Source organism: Gavia stellata, chromosome 24 (assembly GCF_030936135.1).
Source record: "Gavia stellata isolate bGavSte3 chromosome 24, bGavSte3.hap2, whole genome shotgun sequence".
In the NCBI taxonomy this organism is placed as follows: domain Eukaryota; kingdom Metazoa; phylum Chordata; class Aves; order Gaviiformes; family Gaviidae; genus Gavia; species Gavia stellata.
Window position 1 is genome coordinate 12734290 of NC_082617.1, and position 18716 is coordinate 12753005.

The 18716-nt window shown below is 52.9% G+C and overlaps 4 protein-coding genes across 5 annotated transcripts; 1 reads left to right on the forward strand and 3 right to left on the reverse strand.

Annotated features, from left to right (window-relative positions):
* Positions 1-710: 710 nt before the first annotated feature.
* On the reverse strand, positions 711-4850 carry ARPC5L (actin related protein 2/3 complex subunit 5 like). The gene is made up of 4 exons (XM_059828885.1): positions 4711-4850; positions 4243-4315; positions 3732-3908; positions 711-1274 (listed from the first exon to the last, which is right to left on the reverse strand). The coding sequence occupies exons 1-4, from the start codon at positions 4848-4850 to the stop codon at positions 1212-1214; spliced, it is 453 nt and encodes a 150-aa protein (XP_059684868.1). The 3' UTR covers positions 711-1211.
* Positions 4851-5151: 301 nt separating this feature from the next.
* On the reverse strand, positions 5152-9474 carry PPP6C (protein phosphatase 6 catalytic subunit). Of its 2 annotated transcripts, XM_059828644.1 has the most exons (7): positions 9390-9474; positions 9209-9304; positions 8972-9037; positions 8326-8467; positions 7100-7179; positions 6744-6953; positions 5152-5993 (listed from the first exon to the last, which is right to left on the reverse strand). In XM_059828644.1, exons 1-7 carry the CDS (start codon positions 9462-9464, stop codon positions 5745-5747), a joined length of 918 nt encoding a protein of 305 aa, XP_059684627.1. In that variant the 5' UTR covers positions 9465-9474; the 3' UTR covers positions 5152-5744. The 2 variants fall into 2 exon arrangements, with proteins under 2 accessions (XP_059684627.1, XP_059684628.1); XM_059828645.1 differs by lacking the exon at positions 8972-9037.
* A 174-nt stretch (positions 9475-9648) lies between these two features.
* On the forward strand, positions 9649-12344 carry RABEPK (Rab9 effector protein with kelch motifs). Its single transcript, XM_059828882.1, has 7 exons — positions 9649-9707; positions 9801-9949; positions 10046-10198; positions 10501-10662; positions 11237-11386; positions 11569-11718; positions 11960-12344. Exons 1-7 carry the CDS (start codon positions 9649-9651, stop codon positions 12259-12261), a joined length of 1125 nt encoding a protein of 374 aa, XP_059684865.1. The 3' UTR covers positions 12262-12344.
* A 1056-nt stretch (positions 12345-13400) lies between these two features.
* HSPA5 (heat shock protein family A (Hsp70) member 5) lies at positions 13401-17441 on the reverse strand. The gene is made up of 8 exons (XM_059828946.1): positions 17308-17441; positions 16906-17137; positions 16472-16609; positions 16081-16193; positions 15604-15994; positions 15047-15284; positions 14685-14852; positions 13401-14286 (listed from the first exon to the last, which is right to left on the reverse strand). Exons 1-8 carry the CDS (start codon positions 17421-17423, stop codon positions 13727-13729), a joined length of 1956 nt encoding a protein of 651 aa, XP_059684929.1. The 5' UTR covers positions 17424-17441; the 3' UTR covers positions 13401-13726.
* Positions 17442-18716: the final 1275 nt, after the last annotated feature.

An 18716-nucleotide genomic window follows, 5' to 3' on the forward strand; every position in this document is an offset into this window, starting at 1 on the left:
GGGAGTTAGGGCAGGAATGAGGCAGTGCTTCTGCCTCCTAAAATCATCTCTCACCAGGGACAGCTGCTGCTGCACTTTTAGCAGCTGATAAAAACAGACTGAATGGAGCAGGGCCTCCCTGAGCAGCTGCCTCACTTGGAGTGCGCTCATTCATGCCAAAAGGCAGGCTCCTTCCTGGCAGATAACCCTACCAGACCCAGGGCGCGCACTGCCAGCCGAGCCCGAGGGACACCATACCACCCCAGCGCTCTTGCCAAGGTGCTGTCACTGATGGGGCAGACAGTGGTGGTTTGAATAGTTATGTCTTTCTGTCTGGACAAATCAAGGATAAAACATCTGTGCATACTGAGTCAAAGGAAGCAGTTAATTTTGCTCTGCTTAAGTCCTGCAGAAGGTGAGGATGCACTAATACATAAATAGTAAGTTTTGAAGTATTTTCTTAACTTTCTAGGATGGACAAGAATATAAAAATAAACCCATGAGCGATTGTTATATTCACTGCATCTTAGAAGCCTTGATTGGAACAGCTGAGCTTGGTCTCACTCCCTACAGCCAGCACAGCAGGATTTGAGGACAAATTCTGTAAATAGTTGGAGTTAAGACCATTCTGAGAAAGGTGGACACTTAGCTTAGAATTGGTATATTGCTGGCCTGCTTTTGAATAAGTGTCAGACTTACGATTTAACGAAAAATAAATTAGGTAACTCATGGGATCTAAGAACTTTATTGATGCAGCAGGCACTTTACAATAAAACCAACCCCATAGTCCAGTTAGTCCTTCGGCCGTAGGTACAAAACCGTCATTCTAATAAACACTTCTCCTGCCCATAAGCTGTCAGCATCTTGCATCTGCCAAGGACATAGCAACCTCTTAAATAAGCAGTACACACAGGCTCTTCTATCACCACGCTTGGATACAGCAGCATCTGAAAATACCCGTTCACTTACAGTATAGGAGGCAGGAGCGTGCCTTCTCTCTGCCTTTTAAAGAAGGGAGCAGGAGAATGTCTTGGCTCCTGTTTTTGATAGTCGGAATATGCAGGAATACCTTTACTCTTCCCCACCTTTAAGGTTAAAAGCATTCCAAGAGGAGGTTTCCATATGATTTCAGTAGATTGCAATCTCTAATCAAGATGGACCAGTGTAATTTCAGCTAACTCCTTCTTCTGAGTCCAAAACTGGTCGTCGTCTTGGTTCAAGTTAATAGTCTTTCAAACAGTCTTTCTTGCTGTAAGAACTCTTACTATGGAACCTAGACCACCTACTGCTAATGCCTGTGGGATGGGAAAAGGAGAGAGGTGTTACACAGAGTCACTGCGTCGCGTAAGTCAGCCACTGCGTTGCATGCAAAAGGCACCTTAAAAGAACAAACAATTAAGTGTTTAATAACAGAAGAGTATGTGGCTCTTCTCCAAAAACTTACTTTTCACACATAGGCAGTTTGGGCTGTTCCCCCCCATTCTACCCCTTTTTTGCTCTCGAATCTTTAAAACTGTTAACTGAGGGAAAATCTATTTGTTTTCTCTAGCGCATGCAGACATTAAAGACATTAAGTTGTTTCATTTAGGTACTGAACTGTCATGCAGTGTCAGGTCTCCATGATGAAACTGCCTTGCCTCACCAGCCTGCATGGCCAGGCAGCGGCGCTTCTCTCTGTACTAAGCGCTTGCATGGGCGCATTCGCGTGTGCAGCCCCAGACCACAACGTGACTCCTCACGCTGGCGCTACCATCAGAACAGGAAATACAGTTCTTGGGTTGTTCCACCTCTTTGTATCTCTGCAGGTGCCATCTGCCCTGCTGATGCCTTTCCCTTCCTGCACTGACAAGTTCTGCGTTCGCACACTGGCTCCTCTGCAGCATGCACTCTGACTGATTCAGGCCGACAGTTGAAAGGCTAATGGGGGAGCTCAGACCTGAACTCGGATCCTTGCTTGTTCTGGTCTTGGGAAGTTTGTGCCTCACTTCCCCTCTATAAATATAGATGAGTGATCTTTGCCTTAAATTACTACAGTACATACATAGTAATACTCTATAAATGTACTTCGTGATGCAAGAGCCAAGGGTCTGAAGGGTAGACAAAACCAAATACAATGATTTAGTAACCCATATACCACTAAATCTGGAGGGAAAATTAAGTTCTCCAAAATCTAACCATCTTTTGGATCTAGAGAAGGATACCAACATCGCAATGCCATTGATGATGCAGAATGTCTCACCTCCCATATCCCTGAACGGGAAAGGAGGAAGGGCTTGTTTCAGCTTCATTTGTATCCCTCAATGTAGATAACATACCTTTCTAAACTTAAGAAGATGATGGATGCGATTACGAAAAAATAAATATTAAAGCTGACTGCTTAAAGTGAGGCGTGTTTACTTTGCAGACATAATTCTGCAGGCACTGCGTGCATGTAAACGTGCTGCACGTAAACGTTCCTGAGTTACCAGACCTGATACGCACGGGGATGACAGCGCTTTTCCGGAGGACAGACTGGTACTACTGCTGAGCAGTGACTCCTCTCTGAGCAAGCCACACGTCTTACCAGGAGTGCCAAAAAACAAAACACCAGCAAGGTTTTAAACCCTGCCCAGCCTACTCCAGACCTGCCTTGTTCCTTTCAAAACAAAGGGGCTGAGATGCCTTACGTGTGCCTACATGCTCCGAGCACTGTCATCTTTCCAGTCAGGGTGGTGTTGTGTAACACTACACACTGGGAGCACCCACCCACGGTTACCTGAGAGACTGTTTGTCTCCAGTGGAAACAACAGGGAAAAAAAACCCAAACCAAGCAGAAACATGTTCTGTGCTGTCCTGAGAAATTCCTTCCTCCTCCCCTGTCAAGGTTCTGCAGAGCTGGCGACAGCTGCTAATAGCTGGAGTCACTCGACACAAGTTCTGTCTTTATGTATCGCAGGAAAAAACCCGTACTTGGTGAAAACGACACCGGCACCAGCAGCAAGCTGCGCTGCCACAGTGCTGGTGGTACAGGGAGCTGCAGCATTCCTAGGGATCATTTTTCCTAGGAGGAGCACTGAGAGCCAGTGCTGCAGCTAAAACCCCTGCAGCTGGGGACGATTTCACTGGGATTCCTGCCTGGGCACAGTGGCACAGAGCAGCTGCTTCCCGTGCTTCATCCCGTCGCAGAGAGGGAACGAACATTGAACAGATCCCACCCTCCCTGTCTCACAACAGGCACTTGACAGAAACATGAGAGGACCACTCCGGATCCCAGTGGAATCTTTTTGGAGATCTCAAAAGCCTCTCCTGTGCAAACCAAACAGATTTGCTAAATCCTGTTACTAAGCTGTGACGTGTACGCTGCTAGCAGCACTCAGCTGATGAAAACTGCCTGACCTGAGCCAGCCCGAGCACCCCCTCGGCCCAGTACTCGGCTACAAAGGAATGCTGCCAGCTGCACTGTTCAACCAACCGCACCTCTGCTCCCAGCTCCTTCTCAGTGAGGCCACTGCACTCATTAGACGCAGAAGGCGCAGCACTTCCTCCAGCAGACGCTGCCCTGCCACAAGTCTCACCTCTCCCCCTGGCTGAGAGCAAGCTTTGACATACAGGCAAAGGCTTAGTGAGCCCAAAGACAGGAGGAAATGGCAGTCACCGTGCTCCTTGGGGACGAGCCCCCTGCCATCATCTGCTTCTCTTGCGGGGGCTCTCGCGAAAACACTGACCAGGACCCTGCGGAGCGTGGCTGAGCCAAGAGAGCACCAAACACCTACCTTTTCATGCCACTGAAGTAATATTGCACTGCTGTTTTCTGTTGGCTTTTCAAATCCTTTATAAATGTACTTCATTAACAAGTCAACGCCGTTTCTGTCTAAGGAATTCACTGCTTGTTCTATTTCACTGCTTTTAAAAGACGTGAGGACTTTAAGCATGGTTCCCTGGGCCTGCTCCTGCAAAGACAAGGAAAGGAAAGGAAAGTAACATGAGAACCAGCGAAGCTGGAAACGATCCCAAGACCTGTGTTCGACAAAGCATGCTCGGAGGAGCGGCGGCTACGCTAAAGCTGTTTTACTTCTGTAACCACGTAGGGGAACATTTTCCACTTCAGGTTTCAGGAGCAGGAAGAAGGAAGGGGTGAACACAGGGGGATCGCCTATGCAGAGAACACGGCTCATTGCTGTATCGCTCGTTAACAGCGCTGGGGAGCTAATGGGGTCTCTGGGGTAACGCTGCGCCCCTTCAGAGCTCCCCAGCGACCGCTGCTGAGCCCCCAGCCCCGCTTACCTTCATCGCCTGGTTCTTCGTGTTAAGGGGAGAGCTCCTTATGGCGGTCTGGAAAGCTCGCAGCGCGTCCCCTGTGCAGCCCAGAAGTCAAGGACTCAAACCGCCCCGAGCGCAGCCCCGCTCCCGCCGGCGCCTCTGCGTGAGGACGCCCGGTGTCGTTCAAGGTGACGAACCGCGTGCGGTAACACCGCAGCTCCCGGGGCCGCGCACCAGCCCGCGGTGGAAGAGACGGCAGCGAAGCGCTTCGCGGGCCGCTCCCCCCGCCCCTCCCGCCCGGGGCGACGCAGGCGGGGACGCGGCCACGAGCGCTCGGCCCGGGGCGGCGGCGGCGCCTCCGCGCACCTCACCGGGGCGAGCGCCGCGCGGCCCGGGGCTCCGCGGGAGAGGCGCCGGCAACGAGCTCGCCGCGCCCGAGCGAGGCGGGAGGCGGCGGGGGCCCGCCCGCTCCCCCCCGGCCCCAAAGGATATTGCCTCAGCAGCGCCTCCACCTCGGGGCCGGCGTCGGGCTCGGCCGCCGCCGCCTCCTCGGGCTCCTCCACGAACCGGTTCTCGTCGTACTGGTCGATGTCGAGGCGGCGGAAGCGGGAGGAGAGCGTGCTCCGCGCCATGCCGCCGCCGGCCCCGGGCCCCGCCCCGGAAGCGGAACCGGAAGGGCCGCCCCCGCCCCGCCGGAAGCGGATCCCGCCGCGCGCGGGGCGGAGCGGAGCCGGGGCGGAGCGGAGCCGGGGCGGAGCGGAGCCGGGGCGGAGCGGAGCCGGGGCGGAGCGGAGCCGGGGCGGAGCGGAGCCGGGGCGGAGCGGAGCCGGGGGGGAGCGGAGCCGGGGCGGAGGTGGGGGGGCTCGGCCGGGCCTTATTCAGCCCGGAGGGGGTCTGAGGGGCGGTACGACTTTATCAAGAATACAAGGTGTCTGAAAAAAATGAGAACAACGACTTTAATGTACAAATTCACGGGCTGCAGCGGGGGGGGTGTTTTTAACCGGACTCCTAAGAAAACAGAACAAAAAAGGGGGCGGGGGGAACAGCCCTTCGGACCACTTTATTTTTATCCGCCGAGAACAAGCTGTGACAGGAGGACTGGGTGCTGCGCCGCGGGCGCGTACACAACACGAGGCGCTCGCAGTCCCACCCTGCGCACGAGGCAGTAACTTTGCTGCTGAAATTTCTTAAAACTTACCAAACAAAAAGCTGAGTGACACCCCGGGGCCGAGCTGCTTCCCGGCTCTCGCCATCGTTAAAAGGAGAACGTTCCATCCAAACCCAGAAATACGTAACAACTACGTGCAGTAGTATAAATGTCAAGGACGCGTTACAAATACTCTCAAATAAATCGAGGGCAGGGGAAAAACCAACTTGCTACAGACATCATAATACACAATAAATTTAGATAATTTAAAAATAAAAAAGGCAAGAGGCAGCATTTCAGCAGCAAAGTGCTCCATAAAAAGTATATTGTAAGGGGACAGTACACGGGACGGGGACAGTACAGCAGGCGGGGAACGGTCTCAGAGGAAATACGGTGTGGTTGTTCTAGGAGGAATTACACGTTCTGAATCTGGAACTGCGCGGAATAACTTTGGTTCTCTTGTATTTACATCTTTAAAGACCATGATTGACGCAATATTTCCACAGCGGTAGCAGTAATTTGGAGCAGACCATACCGTTACCAATTTCTCATCAAACATGAATTTATAGCCTTCGTGAACCAGCTGGTGCGCTCTGCAGATGAGTTTTAAGTTGTTGATGTGAACAAACTGTAAAGGAAAAATGGAAGGTCAGTTTTCTCTGAGCAGCTGCACGCCGCTGCCCACACAACAGCCCCCTCCCAGCCACAGCCCTGGCACACGCACGCCATGGAGGGGTTAAAGAGAAGCTTCTTCACCCAGTGCGCTGAAAAATCCACTCGGGTTTTGAGACCTGAGCAGTGACAAGCACCTGTGAAACACGGGTGGCAGCTGCGAGGGCCCAGTCTGTGCCGTCCACAAGGCTCAATCCTCCTGAACGTGCTGCGGAACGGCCATGGAGACAAGGCACGGCACGAGGCCGGCACTCGTAACGCAGCGAGTTCAGGAGCCTGGGAAGGTCTGCGTGTGTTAGCCCCGAGAGGCCTGCTCGCTCTTTTCCAAACTAACAAAAATTAAGTCAAGAATTGTCAAGAAAAATGGTGCAGTATTTTTCTTCGCCTACATCCTTAGAAAAGTATTCCACACAAACCCTGGTGACACCAGTTAATCTCACTGCATTACACTTTTGAAAAGCAAGATCAGTACTATCCCATCTGGCAGCTGTATTTATGCTTTTAAGTTCAAATGGCTCATTTTGTCAAGTTGCCTTGAGCGAACCTTCACCACCACGACTTACTCGCAGCGGTCTTACAAGGGAGGTTCGTCATCTCACAGCGCCCTCGATCCGTTCGTTGCTAGGGTAAATATTAAATTGAGCTGAACGCTTCAATTTATCTCATACCTGCAATTACTTTACGTTGCATACAACGGCATCATTACCTCATTCGTCACCTTTGCACCAAAGAGCCAGCCTGCTCCTCGCGGACTGATCGCCCACGTATCCACGTCTTCTGGATCGGACCAAACAAGGTCACAGAAGGCGCCTTTGTGAGGAATTTCTTGATTACGTTCAATGGTTCGAATTTGATCGAGTGTCTTGATGTCTGGAGAGAGGCCACCATGCACACAGAGAATCTGCTCATCTATTAACTGGAGAAAGAGAGACACGCGTACAAAATACCCAGTATTTTAATCCAGACCAGAACGCTACCGGCGTGACCCTTAAAGGCCACTAATTCTAGCAGTCACATTTAGACAATCTACGTGTATTTTTGTAAGGTGGTGTTTACACTTACAGCTGCTATTGTGAGCATGTCAAAGACTTTGGTACAGTATCTCCAAGCATTAGCATTTCCGTATTTGGTTTGGCACTCATCTGTTAAACAGAGAATTATTTTCTTCTTAACAGATCAGAAGGCATTCAGACAGTCAGATCAGAGGCAAACGCTTACAGCAGAACTCGCAAAGTCAGACGTATAATAAAAACCCTATCAGGAGCACCAGTAAGCGGTCGGTGGGAAGCGCTCAGTCCTACCACCAGCCAGGCCCAGCCGCAGGAAGGGACTGAGGTACCTGCTGGTCTTTGCTTACTGAGCAACACGCTGGGCGGTGCAGAGAAAATGGGGTCTCAGGCAGCGCAGCTGGTGCAGCTTTCGCTGTGTCCCAGGGCTGGGAACTGAGCCTTGGCTAGACCAGCCGAGTGCTCAAATTAGCAAATTTTATACAGGAGAATTGAAGCAGAAAGCGTGAACCGACCAGGGCTAGTGGAAGATATTCCTACCACAAATGAGAGTTACAGCGGCTTTGTTTAAAGCTACACAAGCGTGGCAATAAACCTGACGGGCAGACATCTCTTAAGCGACCCGCGAACATTTGTACTTGCTCTTGCTGACGCATTATCCAAAAGAAAGTATGTTACAGACATTACTCTTTGTGGCAGGTGTTGGATATTTTCCAGGATTTCCTCAGGTTTTATCAAAGCCTCACACAACAACAAAGACGTTTGCAAACAATTTAATTCCCTCAGTTTTTCAAACAGTTGTTCTGCTGCTTATTTCTTGCCAGTGGCATTGTCCCAGATGCTCACTGTTGACAATAAATGACTTCCACTGCAAACTCTACATGTGATACTGATTTTTAGTTATACTGAAACTTAAGGGGAATTACAGTAACGTCATGACTTTGCGCGGAACCTTCCATTACAAGATACCAAAGCACATTCTGTATAAATACATACTCTTTCTTTGTCTCTAAAATTGAATGTAGCACCAAAAAACAAACAGAAACCCCAGATGCTGGAGGAACAGAGCAGCGAGATCTTGACTAAAACACGTTCTACTTCACGAACACAATGGTCACGTTAACGAATGGTAACATTCAAGTTCTGCTGAGCCCGCTTCCCATCCAGTCCCAGGAAAGCCCCGGTAGCGCTGTATTCAAAACAGGTTTCCCAAGGGAAAGACGCCGTACTTGTTTATTACACGTTAGCCCCCATTCAGAAATCGTTTGGATAAAGACTTACCATAAAATCCATATACTTGTGTTATCTGCCTGCTTTCATGATTGCCTCGTAACAGTGTGATACGATCAGGCCACTTAGCTTTTAGTGCAAGAAGGTAAGTGAAAGTCTCAAGACTATAATAACCTCTATCTACAAAGTCACCCTGCAAGTCAAAAAAATATTCGTAAATGGAGAAACAGTCAAACGTAAAAATGCAAAGTGATACATCCATTCGAAATTTCTCACAGTGCATAAAGAAACCTAACGCTGAAGGGAAGGCAGGAAGGATCTGCTGGGATCTATGAGAACACTTTCTTTGCTCACTCGGAGTTTCAGCTTTCAACTGGCCACCGCACTCATCCCGCGCTGCCCTGACGCACAACCCGACGGCCCCTCAGGACACCCCTCGCTAAGGCGGGGTGCTGCCGCCCCGCCAGCACAGCTCTGCTTGACAGGCATCGCGCTCCTCTCCTCCAGTGTCGCTTTACGCCACGTCACTCGTACTTTACTCAACAAAATAAAACCCGTCGGCAGTAGGCATACAGCAAAAGCAAACGCAACACTCGCAGGCAAGGTCTGAAACTCAACAAGCGTATCAGGATTTAAAATTTAAACTCCTTTTTTGAACACCTGCCGAGAGATACGGGCGAGCCCAGCGGGCACGTACCATGAAGATGTAGTTGGTGTCGGGGACCTGCCCGCCGGTCCGGAACAGCTCGCACAGGTCATAGAACTGCGGAGAGAAGCAGACGCGTGAGGGCTGCGCCCGCCGGCGGGCACCGGCACCGGGGGCTGCGCTGCACGGCACCGGGCGCTGGGCCGGGCCCCGCAGGGCAGGGCCGGGCCAGGCCGGGCCGGGTCGGCGGTGCAGGGCGGCCTGGCGGCGGGGCCGCCCGCCCGTTACCTGCCCGTGGATGTCCCCGCAGACGGTGACGGGCGTAGAGACGGGCTGGACGTTGGACTCCTCCAGCAGCAGGTCGCACACATAGTCGCAGAGGCGCTGCGGGAGAACAGCGGGTCAGCGCCGGCACCGGGCCCTCGGCCCCCCCGCCCCGTCCCCGCCCGCCCGCCCGCCGCGGCCGCACCTTGAGGTCGTTCTCGGGCAGGTACTTGCAGAGCCGCGCGATCTCCACGTACTTGTCCAGGTCCAGCGGCGCCATCTTGGAACGGCGGCTCGGGGCCGGAAGCGGAGCCCGGCACTTCCGGGGAGCGGCGCGGGCCGCTGACGCCAGCGGAAGCCCAGGGCACTTCCGGCGGGCGCGGGCCGGAAGGCGCAGCCACTTCCGGCCGGGGCTGCCCTCCGCTGAGCCCCGAGCGGCCCGGCCCGGCCCGGCCCGGCCCGCCATGGGGCCGCGGGCGCTGCCGCTGCTGGAGCCGGGGCGCCGCCCGCAGCCGGCCAAGTGGTGAGTGGGGCGGGGGGGACCGTCGGCCCAGTCCGGCCCGGTCCGGTCCGGCCCGGCCCGCGGCGGTTGAGCGCTGCCCCTCGCTTCCCGCAGGTACCGGCTGTCGCCGCGCGGTGACCGGCCCCGCGGGCGCGTAGGCCACGGCTGCCTCTTCTTGCCGGGCGGCGGGCCCGGGCGCGTCCTCCTCCTGGGTGGCGCCGACCCCGCCGGCGCCTTCGCGGATGCCCACTTCGTGGAGCTGGGTGAGGGCCGGGCCGGGCCGGGCCGGGCGGGCGGGGGAGCGGGGGGGGGCGCGGGGCCGCCGGGCCGCTGCCGACCGCGCTCTCCGGTGCCCACAGGCTCGCACCGCTGGGCCGCGGCCGGCTGGAGCGGGCTGCGGCCGCGCTACGAGCACGCCACCTTCCTGCCCGCCGCCGTCCCCCCGCGCCTCTGGGTCTTCGGCGGCGCCCACCCGGCGGGCAACCGGAGCTGCGTCCAGGTGCTGGACCCGGGTGAGTGCCCGAGGACCCGGCGTACCGGGCCCCGAACCGCCGGCCCGCCAAGGGACGGCTCAGTCACCCGGGGCTCCCCTCGAAATTCGGTCTCCGCACTCGCCCCGCCGTGCCCCGGGAGCGGGTGTGGGGCCCGGAGCCGGCTCCGAGGTACAGAGCTGTGGGAGTCGTGGGCATGCGGGACAGGGCCAGCCGCACCGCCGCTCTCGGGCTCCTTCATGGTGGCTGTTACTTGGGAGGGGGAGCGGAGCGTGTTTTCTGTTACCACGTTGATTACTTTGTTAATCAAATGTCTTAATTAGAAATAGGAACCTGGGAGACTCCTGAAGTGAGTGGTGCACAGCCACTGCCGAGGACGTTTCACACCTCCTCAGCAGCTATAGGAGACTGTCTCTATGTGTTTGGAGGGGGAGATAAAGGAGCAGAACCCGTTACAGACCAGCGGCTTCACGTGTTTGACACAGGTACCTCTGGACACATAAAGGGCCATTATGCCAAGTGGTGGAATCCATCCTCTGTTGAACAGAAGGTCTGCGTTTCAGATCCAATCCAAGATGTGGAAACATTGGGCCCCTGCTTTGGCTACGAGTTTAAATGGATGGGTGGATGTTCCTCGCTGTTGACACGCACTTATCTTTATGTAGTCACTGGGAATTTGGCCCAAAACAGCAGCGTAAAGCTCTGGGATGAGGAACGTGGTGGGAGATGGGAGTGATTTGTCACATCTGCCCAACAGCTGATTCCTTTCCGTGGCAGCATCGTCCTGTGCTGCTCATGTACTGTCAGGGTTGTCCCATTCATTCCTGTGGCCCTGTGTGCACCAGAAAGGGTTTGCTTTCCAGTTTGAATTCACCTGTCCTGCTACCGGGTGACCCAAACAGCACACGGAGCTCCAGCACAGGGCTTGCCTGCTTTATGATACGGCATTAACTCTTCTCTGACTCTGCTGGAAGTGCTTCCTCAGGAAGCCCCAGCAGGGCTCTGGTTTGTAGAGCTTCCAGAGTTTTCTTCCTAATGCACCTGTACTCCCATTTTTAGCCACCTTGACCTGGTCCCAGCCAGATACTCACGGTGATCCCCCCTCTCCTCGGCATGGACACGTTGTGGTTGCAATCGGGACCAAACTCTTCATCCATGGAGGTTTAGCTGGAGATATTTTTTACAATGATCTGTTCTGCATTGATATAAGTAAGTATGGATATAGGTATTGCAGAGCAATAGCTGTTGTGTGATGAGTTTTGATTTTGGGGAACCTTTTTTCTAAAAGATCAGTCTTACGTGCTTTAAATACTCCCCTATTTGATTAAAACAACAAAACTTGAGGGTTTTTTATAATGCATAACTACAGACATGTTCTTTTTCTCCAACAGATGACATGAGATGGGTTAAGATACCAGCCACCGGTGACATCCCGGGAGGACGGGCATCCCACTCATCAGCTGTGTTCAAAGACCACTTGTACATTTTTGGTGGAATAGGTCCAGAGGGGACACTAGATACTACATACAAGTATCACACAGGTAGGGAGACTTCCCTCAGCTGTGTAATGGTAAACGCCAGTCTGGTGGAAAATGCATTAGCCCCTCAGTTCCTAGGCTTCATCTCCCTAGTAGTCAGTATCACTGTACTGGAAGTTGCACTAGTACAAGACTAAATGCTCTATGATGTTGAAAATTAGTCTAATTAATGAATTTTTAATTAATGCTTTTTAAGCCTGTGAAGCTACATTTAAAGACATGAATGCATATCTTTGCACCGCAGAGAAGCAGCAGTGGATGCTCCTACAGTTTGATTCCCCTCTGCCTGCGGGAAGGCTGGACCATGCCATGTGCGTTGTTCCCTGGCAGGCTGGAAAGAGCAGAGACACAGGAGCTGTCATGGGGGAAGACAAAGCTGGGAAAGAGTTGACTGTGTCAGCAGGTGACAAAGCTGACCCTCTCCAGAAGAGCTCCGAGGATGAGGGGTGCGCTGAAGACACAGTTGTGCATCTACTGTTAATATTTGGTGGGATGGACACACAGGGGCAAATATACAGGGACTGTGTTGTCAGTCTTATTGAATAGCATGGCTGTGGTCCTGCACAGTGCCATAGTACTGTTGGATTAATCCAATTTCTTTCCAATAAAGAAGTTCTTACTCAAATGCACCCCTGAGGTGAGGGGCTTTCTCTGTACACAGTCCTGCTGACAGGAGGTACAGCATTCCCTGGGGCAGGTGGCTGCAGAAGGCACTTGACTGTAGGTTGCTGGAAGGGGAGGGCCTGGAATGGTTTACATTATGTCTGGACAACTTTCCCCTGGAAGAAACCTCAGATGCTGTTGGTTATGGAAACACTTCTAGCTGCAAAGCCACTGTGTTACCTGGAAGCAAAGTTTTTTGGAGGGATGATTCGAGTTTTAGCTTTTATGATTTTGAAAATGAGTTAATTGAATAAAAGCCAGAAAAAAAATGTCTGCCACACCAGGGAAAAAAGTAAAGTACCAAGTGGTTTTAAGGAGATATTAAAGCAGGCACCACAAAAACTCCTTCTGCACTCAGTTCAATTTCTTACCTAATCCCACAGATGAGATAAGGAGCACTGTTAAACAAAAACTAAGTTTTAATTCAGCTTTTTTTTTAAAGAACATTTTAGGTGTAGATTAGTTTTCAGCCTTTAGAAAACTTGTTTTCTCATCTGAGACTCTAATAAAGCTCCTAAAAATAGGTTCTAGGGAAGTGGCACAAGCAAGGAGAGACCACCCCCTCCCTTATAAGGATCCATTAGATCATGGAACTGTAGTGAGGTTAAAGTACACCAGGACACTTCAGGAACAGGGCACAGTGCTTCTCAGGAGTCCCTATCTGACCAAGGGCAATAGATGCCAATCTTCTGGAGATCTTTGCAGCCCCTGTTCCCCACGCCTGGACTAGACTGCATGAGCACAGCAACAGGGGAGGGGGCAAAGCCATTCTTCAGCACCAAGCAGGCTGAGGTCACATTCCATCAGACCTCCCTGCGCTCCCTGAAGCAGAGAGAAACTCAAGCACAAGAAGTCAGTGTCAGCACCAACCTGAGGCTAGGGCTGTTGGAGTTCACATGATCCCATAAAAGGCTTACCTTGACAGGGTAAGCACAGCAAGGGGTGATCTGGATTTCTGGGTTCAGGCATAATCCATATCCTGGTTTAGAACTAGCTAATGGAAAACACAAGCTAGAACAAAGTCCAGTGTAAATAACAAATTTATTGTGGTCACTTCAGGTAGAAAAGTTCTACACCAAATTCACATGACCAAGTTGTTAAATAGAACGCCTCCACTGCCAATACTTCTAAACCCATGTCGCATTTACACTCCCCCCCTGCTACCCTTCCCTCCCCAGACATCGAGCAACTGCTAACGAAAAGCAGTATACAGCCACTTTGGGCTAGCGTTTCCAGCTCCACTCACGAGTGAAGATTCAAAGTTACATTCCAATTTAAGAGTTCAATATTTTAAACAAGTGTTCCTGAGTCCAATATATACACACACAACATTTGGAGATGCCAGTATCTACAACTCATCCTTCTCTGCTGCTTCCTCTTCACCAGGGGGAGGGCCTGCACTGCCATAGAGCTTGCTAACAATTGGCTGAACAACTTCCTCCAGCTCCTTCTTTTTTGCTTTGAAGTCTTCAATGTCTGCATCTTGATGGCTTTCGAGCCACTCAATCTTTTCCTCTACCGCTTTCTCTATTGTTTCTTTGTCTTCAGATGACAGCTTACCACCCAGCTTCTCTTTGTCCCCAATCTGATTCTTCAGAGAATAGGCATAGCTTTCCAGCTCATTCCGGGCATCAATGCGTTCTTTAAGCTTCTTGTCTTCCTCCGCAAACTTCTCAGCATCGTTAACCATCCTCTCAATTTCTTCCGGTGTCAGCCGATTCTGGTCATTTGTAATTGTGATCTTGTTTTTGTTCCCAGTGCCCTTGTCTTCAGCTGTGACACGCAGGATTCCATTCACATCTATTTCAAAGGTAACTTCAATCTGGGGGACACCACGAGGGGCAGGAGGGATTCCAGTCAGATCAAAAGTTCCCAGAAGATGATTATCCTTGGTGAGGGGACGCTCACCTAGAAGACACAATTAGATATGGTTTCTTTCTTTCCCAGCTGTGGCTTGTACTTTGTGAAACCACAAGCTACACACTTTTTAAAGGTAAGGTTTTAATTTCAACCTGACATTATGTCTAGACACCTCTACAGTATCACACCTCTTGCTCTGAGGAGCAATTCAGAGTAGAACCATGGGAAAAGAGAGATTTGGAAGAAATTCTAGTAGCACGCTTTTGATGCAGGTCAAGAAGCCTAATCAGAGTGGCTTCAGAGAGCTAGCACTGTTACCAAGCTCTCCTCCACAAGATTTCCACAACCACCTAGAAATAGCTACAGCCTTTGTGGTGAGACAGTAGCAAGTATTAAAGTCCTACAGATTCCAGCTGTCAACATGGTCCACCACAGGTGACACTTACCTTCATAGACCTTGATTGTCACAGTTGGCTGATTGTCAGAAGCCGTGGAGAAGATCTGAGACTTCTTTGTGGGAACAACAGTATTTCTTGGAATCAGTTTAGTCATTACACCTCCGACAGTCTCAATGCCGAGTGTCAGAGGACAGACATCAAGCAACACCAAGTCACCTGTAATATAGATCAAGGGTAAGACTGACATGACCTTAACCTGAAAGGAACACAACATCCCATCACTGCAAACAGGATCCTGAAGCACAAAACTTCTGAAGGGCTGGAAAAGAAGTTCTGCTACATTTGTCAGTAACTAATGTCCACTATTCAGAGTCAACACTCTCTTGAAGTGACAGCAAAGGTGTCCTTACCTGTATCTTGGTCCCCAGAGAGAACGCCAGCCTGGACAGCCGCACCATAGGCTACGGCCTCGTCTGGATTAATGCCACGAGAAGGCTCTTTCCCATTGAAGAACTCTTTAACTAGTTGCTGTATTTTGGGGATGCGAGTAGAGCCACCAACAAGAACAATCTCATCAATGTCAGACTTCTTTAGGTCAGAATCTTCTAGAACTTTCTGAACAGGTTTCATAGTGGAACGGAACAAGTCCTAGGACGACAAGAAAAAACCCAGGACTGTAAGGCTATTCCCACATGCCTAGCCTCTGAATTATGTGGCCTTAGGGTACAAAGGACAACCACTATAGAGGAGGAACATCAACTGGCTTATAACCAGCCTTGATGAGACCTCAGCTGTCATTAACATACACACAGCCCCAGCTACCCCAGCAAGGAGCAGCTGCCTGCTTTTTAGCACAAGCAGGAAGTTATTTATACCCCAAAGTGCCATGTCACAGTGTGAAATACCGCACGTTCACAAGTCTCCAATCTAGAGGTGAGGCAATGTAACTTTACCTTTCTAAACTTACCATGTTCAGCTCCTCAAACTTGGCTCGAGTAAGCGTCTCCGAGAAATCCTCTCCTTCAAAGAAGGATTCTATTTCAATCCTAGCCTGGTGCTGAGATGACAAGGCTCGCTTTGCTTTCTCCACTTCCCGTCTTAACTTCTGCACAGCTCTGTTATCCTTCCTGACATCTTTTCCAGTCTTCTTCTTGTAGAGTTTGATGAAGTGTTCCATAACACGTTGGTCAAAGTCTTCTCCACCCAGGTGAGTGTCGCCATTAGTAGCCACAACTTCGAAGACTCCATTGTCAATTGTGAGGAGGGAGACGTCAAAAGTCCCACCACCCAAGTCAAAGACGAGGATGTTCTTCTCACCCTCTCTCTTATCCAATCCATAAGCGATGGCAGCAGCCGTTCTGTATAGGGAACAGCCCATTCAGAAAACTGGGACTACCACCCCCCTTCCCAGCTGGCAGGATAGATTAGCAGGATAGCTACTTACGGCTCATTAATAATCCTCATCACATTCAACCCAGCAATAGTACCAGCATCTTTCGTAGCCTGACGCTGAGCATCATTGAAGTAGGCTGGCACAGTAACAACAGCATGGGTAACCTGAATAAGGTGCAAGAGATACAATTTTATTACAGAAATGAGAAAAGGCTTGTAAATAACTATAGCAATGCCGGTAACAAGTAGGTCATTGTCTTTTAAAAAGAGGTAAAAACCCACCATCAGTTGAGCCCATTCAACTGGGCTGCCTAAGGGGCCAGCAGCACCAACCAGAGTTTAGGATTGCAGATTGGGAGGTTAGTCCACAGATCTAGCCCACCCGTCTTTAGCTTTGTAAAGCTGCCACTTTAAGTTCTTACTAGTAGCACTCATGAACTTACTTTCTTCCCCAAGTAAGCCTCTGCAGTTTCCTTCATCTTTGTCAAGACCATAGCAGAAATTTCTTCAGGAGCAAATGTTTTTGTCTGTCCACCTCCAACATCAACTTGAATATGGGGCTTGGCTTTCTTTTCAACAACCTGAAAAGAACAACATATACTGTTCCATTCCAACAGTTCATAGAATTATTCCCACTTATCTGAGCATTTCTTTCTCTCTGAGGATTAAGCGAAGCCCCTATTAGAGATATCATTTGAACACTAGCTAACAGAAGGAACCATTGTCTGTACACCATAGCCACATCGCTGCACCCCAACCCTCTCAGGAGGGCAAGGGAACTGCAGGGCTGCTCAGAAGGCCACCATGAGTCAGTAGCCTCTTCCGTCCGGACATGCAGGGCCCCCTCCCGCCATCCCCCTCCGCGCTCGGGGCGCACCTTGAAGGGCAGGTACTTGATGTCCTGCTGCACAGAAGGGTCGTTCCAGGTGCGGCCGATGAGCCGCTTGGCATCAAACACGGTGTTCTCGGGGTTGGACGTAAGCTGGTTCTTGGCGGCGTCCCCGATCAAGCGCTCCCCCTCGGGCGTGAACGCCACGTAGGACGGCGTGATGCGGTTCCCCTGGTCGTTGGCGATGATTTCCACGCGGCCATTCTTGAAGACGCCCACGCTGCGCGGCAGCGGAGCAGTCAGGCGGCGCCGGGGCCTGCACCCCCCCTTCCGCGCCTCCCCCCGGGGCCCCACGGCCCGCTTCCCCCCGCCCCGAGGCCCAGCGCTCCCCGGGGGCCCACAGGCCCAGCCGCCCCCCCCCCCCCCGCCCCGGGCCCGTTCCCCACGCACCAGGAGTAGGTGGTGCCGAGGTCGATGCCCACCACCGTGCCCACGTCCTCCTTCTTCTCCTCGTCCTCCGCCCGCGCGGCGCCCAGCAGCAGCAGCGCCAACAGAAGGTGCCTCATGCCGACCGCTCGCCCGCGTCACCCTGCCGAGAAGCCGCCGGTCACAAAATGGAGGCGCCACGTGCGCGGCCGGCAGCGCCGCCCCACCCGGGCCGCGCCAGGCCCCGCGGGCCGCCCCAGGCCCGCACCGCCGCCCTTACCGTCACCGCCGAACCGCCGCGCCCCCAGCTGCTGCTGAACGCCCAGGCCGCGCCGCCGGCCCTTATATACCTTCTGTTACTCCTTCGTGGAGGCTCGCCATTGGCTGCAGCGCCCTCGCTGGAGCCTCTCCATTGGTTGGCTGCTACTAAGCTGGCCTTCCTTGATTGGCGAGAATCAGGCGGTCCCTCTGACATGCCTGGCGCGCCCCCCTCCCGCCACCCCATTGGTTCACCCCGCCGGCGTCGCGGACCTATCAACAGCGAAGCGTGAGCCAAGCGGAGGGAGCCCATTGGCTGGGGGCGGCCGTCATGGCGAGGCCGGGCCAGGCCAGGCCAGGGGACGGGGGGACATTCTGGAAGTTTCCATGGTTACCGACCCCGGGTGGGCCGGAGCCCGCGGTGGCGGGGGGTCGGCCCTGGCGGCCCGCGCGCCCGCGACGCCTCCCGCCCCGGGGCGTCCGCAGCGGCCCTGGCAGCGCCCCCGGCCCTAGCGTCGCCCCCAGGGCCGCCGGGACCCCGTGAGGGAGGTACGGTGAGGCAGGGCCCTGCGGCGGCCCCGGGACCGGGGCCTGGCCCTGGCTGGGTGGACACATCCCTCTGCAGCCGAGTAGGGCCTGGCCCAGCGGGGCCTCCTGAGCCCGCGGACAGACACCCGTTAGCCCCTGTCCCCGAGCAGCCGCGGAAGTGCAGGGGACAAGGTGCTGATGCGGCGGCCAGTCCTGAGGAGACGCGGGTTCTCCACATGCGGCTCGGGGCGCGGACCCCATGCGGGGCCTGTCTGGGGGCAGGTGCACTGTGCTTCGCACCGCCCCAGCTGGAGAGCGAGCGGGTCTCTCAAGGAGGGCACTTCCCACCTCCTGAACCTCTGAACCGTGATGTCTGGACACTGAGTCACCATGTCGTCACTCAGCTGTAACCCACTACACAATGTTACATCAGCCCCTTGGCTTCTTGGGTTGGGAAGCTCCCCCGAAGGGCAAAGGCACAGTCCTTGGGAGTGTAGATCCACCCAGGTCACCTCTACGTTATGTAGGTAACAGGTCTGGCTGCATCTCTGCCATCCGTTGGCTTACGTGTCTGGATCATGCATATGTATGTGATCTACCTGCTTATATTTAAAATCACATTTTAAAGGAAAAGTTACAACTACAGA